This window comes from Arachis ipaensis, chromosome B04 (assembly GCF_000816755.2).
Source record: "Arachis ipaensis cultivar K30076 chromosome B04, Araip1.1, whole genome shotgun sequence".
Classification (NCBI taxonomy): Eukaryota; Viridiplantae; Streptophyta; class Magnoliopsida; order Fabales; family Fabaceae; genus Arachis; species Arachis ipaensis.
Window position 1 is genome coordinate 130,135,922 of NC_029788.2, and position 6,354 is coordinate 130,142,275.

General features: G+C 33.5%; 1 protein-coding gene across 8 annotated transcripts in view; it reads right to left on the reverse strand.

Annotated features, from left to right (window-relative positions):
• The window catches only part of LOC107638172 (WAT1-related protein At1g68170-like), a 22,724-nt gene that overhangs the window by 2,108 nt on the left and 14,262 nt on the right, over positions 1-6,354 (reverse strand). For all 8 annotated transcript variants that reach the window (XM_021122136.1, XM_021122130.1, XM_021122131.1 and 5 more), the window contains 2 exons: positions 5,769-5,935; positions 5,256-5,318 (listed from right to left, as the gene is read on the reverse strand). In XM_021122136.1, coding sequence (XP_020977795.1) covers positions 5,256-5,318; positions 5,769-5,935 — 230 coding nt within the window. The remainder of the gene's footprint in view (positions 1-5,255; positions 5,319-5,768; positions 5,936-6,354) is intronic.

Here is a 6,354-nt window from a genome sequence, read left to right on the forward strand (position 1 = left end):
TTTAATAATCAAAAACAATAAATTTTAATAATTCTCTTACGATTTTTTATTTATATTTTCATAAAGAAGAAAAAGTAGCAGGAGTAAATAAATACTAGAGAAGTCTGATAAACTATAACTACTAATACAAAGCTAACTTTCATTTCCCTAAACTTTATGTAAAACAAACACAGAAAAAGAAAAAGTGGCAGAATAAATGAGGTTAATATACTAATAAGTATTAACAATATAAAAAAAATTATATCATTGTATCTAATCCAGTTTTTAATAGAAATAATAAGAATTAACAATCTGGTGTAAAAGTTTTCTTTTTCTAAATTTAGGTTTAGCTACATATTGGAGATATGAGCAACAGTTAGTAAAACTGTTAGTTAGTTATAACTGATTTAGTTAGAGATTGTTAACTTTCTAGAAATAAGGTCCTCTAACAAATTCTGCTGTATAAATAGAAGGTTATTATTCTGTTGTAAAGAACTGAAAAATAGCACAATAGTTATTCTATTTCAATTTTCAATTCAAATCTCTTGTCAATCTCTCTCTTCTCTGTATTCTTCCATTTCTATCATGGTATCATGAGCTCAGGTCCAAGATCCATGGCAGCAATTATCCCACACTCTTCTTCTTCTTCTCCTTCTTCTATAAATTCAACTACTTTTTCTGCGTCTATGATAGATAAACTCAATGAAAACTCTTTCAAAACCTGGCAGCACTTAGCTCTTCATGTCATCAATGCTAATGAATTGGTGGATTATCTTAATCCAGAGAAAATTCCAACCAAATTTGATAATGAAGCAGCTCGAATTGCAGGAACAAAATCAAATTCCTACAAGAAATGGAAGACTAAAGATCACTACCTCATGATCTGGCTTCTTTCATCAATTGACGATAGTTTCAAGAACAGAATGTTGGATTGCGCTTTTGCACACCAGGTTTGAGCAAAAATTCAAGATTATTTCTCTAAAACTTCAAAAATCAAGATTCAACAATTAAAATTTGAACTCAAGTCGATTAGAAAAGGTAAAACTTCTGCTACTGAATATCTTGCCAAGATAAGAAAGATTGTGGATTCTCTAGCAGCAAGTGGTTATACCCTCTCCCTTGATGATCATATTATCGCCATTACTAAAGGCTTGTCTGAGGATTATGCATTGTATATCTCTGTTGTAATAACAAGCATTGAGTCAATTTCTCTAATGGAAGCTGAATCCCTCCTTCTGGCTCATGAACATATGTTCGATCGTTTTCGAAAACCTGATTTTGGATTAGTTTATGCCAATTACACACAAACAACTCCTCCGTATGCAAGACCACCTTCAAGAGTAAATTTCTATGGATGTCGTGGAAGGGGTGGTAGATTTTCTCGCGGTGACAGATACTCTTCTTTGGACTCTTGGCCTCAGTTTCAAGTATGTGGGAGACTTGGACATGTGGCCTTTTCTTGCTTCCATCGCTTTGATCACAACTTTCACCCTTCTTCTCAAAATTCCACAAATCAGCAAACAACCATCATCATCATTTCATGCTCCTCGTGCCTATCTTGCAACTCGTTCTGCCTCGTCAGATTCTTCCTGGCTTCCTGATACAGGTGCCAGTCAACATGTCACATCTGATCCAAACAATCTAGTTTGCTCATCTGATTACAATGATTCTGAATAGATTATGCTAGGTAATGGTACAGGTAGTAGTATTACTCAATATGGTCACTCATATCTTGTTACTCTTGATACAAAACAAAAGTTTTTGCTTGACAAATTATTACATTTTCCTGAAATAACTCATAACTTTATAAGTGTACATAAATTTGCTGTTGATAACAAGTGTTTCTTTGAGTTTCATGCTAACTATTGTTGTGTTAAATCCCATATTACAAAGGAGATTCTTCTTCAAGGAATTCCTAGGAATGGCATTTATCATTTTGATAGAGCGGCTCTGACAATGCTTATAAGAATTTAGTGCAAATTGACAATTTTTATCCTAAAGTTTTTCATGCTAATTTGAACTCATATGAATTGTGGCATGATAGACTTGGCCACTGTGGCACGAATACTGTTCTAAATATAATGAGACATTGTAATTTGAATGTTCAATCAAATAAAGCCACTTCTCATGTTTGTGAATTCTGCTGTATGACAAAAATGTACCTTCTTTCTTTCTCTCTAGATAAATTTAACTTTAATGCTCTTCTTGAAATGGTGTATTCAGATTTATGGGGACCTGCCCCTATTATTTCATATCATGGATTCAATTATTATATCTCATTTGTTAATACTTTTACTAGGTAAACATGTGTTTATCTTTTCCATTCTAAATCTCAGGCGTTTCATGCTTTTTTACAATTCAAAGCTAATCTTGAAACTGACACGGGTCTAAAGATTAAAGCTTTACGAACTGACCATGGTCGTGAATACCTATCAACACAATTCACTGAATTTTTGGCTACTCACGGTATCACTCTTCATTTTTCTTGTTCATACACTCACCAACAAAATGGACGAACTGAAAGGAAGCATCGTCACATTGTTGAAACTGGTCTTGCAATGCTTGCAAGAGCTTCTCTTCCTTTGATACATTGAGACGATGCCTTCCTTTCGGAAACCTACATCATCAATAGACTACCCTCTCCAAATACTCAAAATATCACTCCTTATGAACTCCTTCACTGTCATAAACCAGAATATTCTTTCCTTAGAACCTTTGGGTGTGCTTGCTATCCATGTCTTAAACCATATTCTACCAATAAATTTGACTACAAATCTCCATTATCCATCTTCTTAGGTTATGCTCCTAATCATAAGGGATATAAGTGTCTCACTAAAATTGGAAAAATCATTATTATTCGTCATGTTATATTTGATGAATCTAAGTTTTCATATTCTATTCTTTTTCCATCCTCACCTCCTGCTTTGCCTAAGCAACAATTTTATCATACATCCTTGGTACTGCCTATTATAATTCATACTTCTTCAAATTCACATCTTAACAATTCATACTTCTTCAAATTCACATCTTAACAATGAGTCCAATTCTGCTCTTCATTTCTCCTATCAACCAGTTCTATCTAGTTCTAATTTTGACCATCTTCCTCACACTTCCTTAGATGCATCATCACCTAAGCAAGCCTCTAACCAAAAACTAAATGAGCCAATAATTCCTCTCTCTAAAGCCAATACAACTCAACACCACTCAGATAGTGTCCCTATTTCAGGTTTAAAAATACGATTTGGAAGTTCTCCAAAACCAAAAATTACAACTAATACTCATTCAATGCAAACCAGATCCAAGTCTGGTATTGTAAAACCAAAACTATTCTCAACTACTACTTCTTCCAATCTTGATCTTTATAATAATGTTCCTACCACCACTGCACAGGCTTTACAGTTACCTCATTGGCATCAAGCCATGTTAGAGGAGCTGCAAGCTTTATATAAGAATCAAATATGGAGTTTAGGAACTCCTCCCCCTACTGCCAAGGTGATCGATAGCAGGTGAATTTATGCTATTAAAAGAAAACTAAATGGAGATATTGCTAAGTATAAAGCTAAATTGGTTGCAAAGGGTAACCACCAAGTTGAAGGGGTTGATTATGAACAGGTTTTTGCCCCGGTAATCAAACCTTCATCCATAAGAATTGTTCTCACCATTGCTTTAAAGTATCATTGGCAGATTTGGCAGTTTGATTTCAATAATGCATTTTTGAACGGGGATTTGAATGAAGTGGTTTTTATGAAACAACCTCCAAAATTTTTTCAAGGTGATGTTGGATAGGTTTGTAGATTGAAAAAATCCTTGTATGTCTTAAAACAAGCCCAAGAGCATGGTTTGTTAAACTTTCTTTAATTTTAGCTTCATTTGGTTTCATCAAAATCAGGTCAGATTACTCTTTATTTGTCAAGCATGATCCTACTATCACTATATATATTCTAGTATATGTAGATGATATACTTATTACTGGAAATAATACAATTGCCATTCAAAATACTATAAATCAATTTCACAATATTTTTTTTCTTAAACGATCTTGGTGAATTTAGTTATTTTCTTGAAATAGAAGCATGTAAGATTGATTCAGGAACTTATCATCTTAGCCAAACAAAATACGTCTCTGACCTATTGAAGAAAGTTGGCATGGAAGAATTAAAAAGGGTTCAACTCCTAGGATCACAAGTGTTAAACTATCTAAAGAAGGAAATAATATCTTTGATGATGCAACATTATATAGATCTGTTATAGAGTCTCTACAGTATGCTACCTTAATAAGGTCATAAATCTCTTATTGTGTAAACAAATTAAGTCAATATATGTAAATCCTTGATTAGTCATTGGAAATGTGTGAAGAGATTGTTACAGTATCTTGCTGGGACAATAGAACAAGGTCTTTTGTTTAATTCCAGTACTGACTTAAGAATTTATGTTTTTGTGATTCAGACTGGGGATCGGATGTTGATGATAGAAAATCCACTTATGGTTATGGAGTTTATCTTGGTACAAACCTGGTATCTTGGTGCAGCAGTTAACAACCCTCTGTCAGCAGATCCAGCACAGAAGTTGAGTATAAGGGATTAGCTGAAGCAGATTTTCAAATAATCTGGCTCCAAAATCTTCTCAAGGAACTTCACATCCAAGTTGACACTGTTCCCACTCTATATTGCGATAACATGAGTGCAGTTTTGCTGGTAGCTAACCCCATTTTACACAACAAAACTAAACACTTTGAGTTAGATTTACATTTTGTTAGAAAAAAAGTAAATCAGAATCAGCTAAGTGTTGTTCATATTAGTGCAGTGGATCAAGTGGCTGACATTTTTACTAAACCCCTATCAACAGAACCTTTCAACAAGTGTAAAGACAAACTTAAAGTTACTGCAAGAGTATCTTTAAGTTTGAGGGGGGACATTGGAGATATGAGCAACAATTAGTAAAACTGTTAGTTAGCTATAACTGATTTAGTTAGAGGTTGTTAGCTTTCTAGAGATAAGGTCCTCTAACAAACTTTGCTGTATAAATAGAAGGTTATGATTCTATTGTAAAAAACTGAAAAATAGCACAATAGTTATTCTATTTCAATTTTCAATTCAAATCTCTTGTCAATCTCTCTCTTCTCTGTAATATTCTTCCATTTCTATCACTACACTAATGGGATGCATGTGGAAATACAATATAAACCGAAGCAATTATAGGTGTTGAAAGGTTAAAGGAAAAGATGAACATATAGATGTGATGAATTGAATGAGTAGTGGATAGTGAAGATACAATACCCAAATAAACCGCACAAGAATGACTGAAAGAGAATGGTCCAAGTCATCTTTGTCCTTGTCTTCCTGCGAAAAATCATCATCAAAGTAATTATCTGAAATATATAGTAATAGCATTGAAGCATTGGACATGATATGTTGTTTCAAAACCATTATCATTATGAACACTACACCTCCAAATAATTCAATTCATTCCATATCTACACAAAAAGCAGAACCTCGATTTGATGAACTACTTCAACCTAGAAAGTTAAACAATCATTCTCGACTCTCCTCCACTCACAACATCTATCTAATTCGTGTGTGTGGAAGAAATTAAAGTGGCAGTACTGATCTGATCATCATCATGCATGATGGACACATAGATAGATAAATAGAAAATATCAAATCAACGAATTGAAGGGGATTCAATTAACTATGCATGTTGAATCTAAACTAGTAATATGATAGGATGAGACTGAAGAAGAAAATTAAATTAAAATAAAGAAAGAATAGAGGTATGTATTAATTAATTACCTCTCGAGAATATAAGCAAGAGGAGCAATGAAAGCAGTAGCGAAGATATAGCGGTAGGCAACAGCTACTCTGAGGCTCATGCCATCGTTGACAGCAAGCTTGTAGAGAACATTCATCCATGCATTTGCTATCTGCACAATCACCATCACCACCACCGGCTTCACCACCTTCCACATATTCGTCATCCTCAATATAATCACCACTATGCTGCTTAATTAACTCACCTAGTCTTATATATCCATATACTATGAATAATTATAAACAGAGATATGCATATACATTAATTAATTAGTTTATATATACGATGATGGTTTTGGCTGAGGAGTGTAGAGTGTAGAAGAGTGTGGAGTGTGGTTGTGGGGCAGTGGCATATATTATAGAGTGGAGAGTCGGTATTTATGGGCAATGCAAGTGTCCTTATCACACTTGTGCAATCGTTATAAAACTACTACCTTAGGATAAATATATTAGAATATCATAATTGAAAAACAAAATCAGAAAAATATCCAAGAAAATCAGAAAAAATTAATATAATTTATTAGAATATTATTCTATAATTAATATACTCATTAATGTATTCTTGATT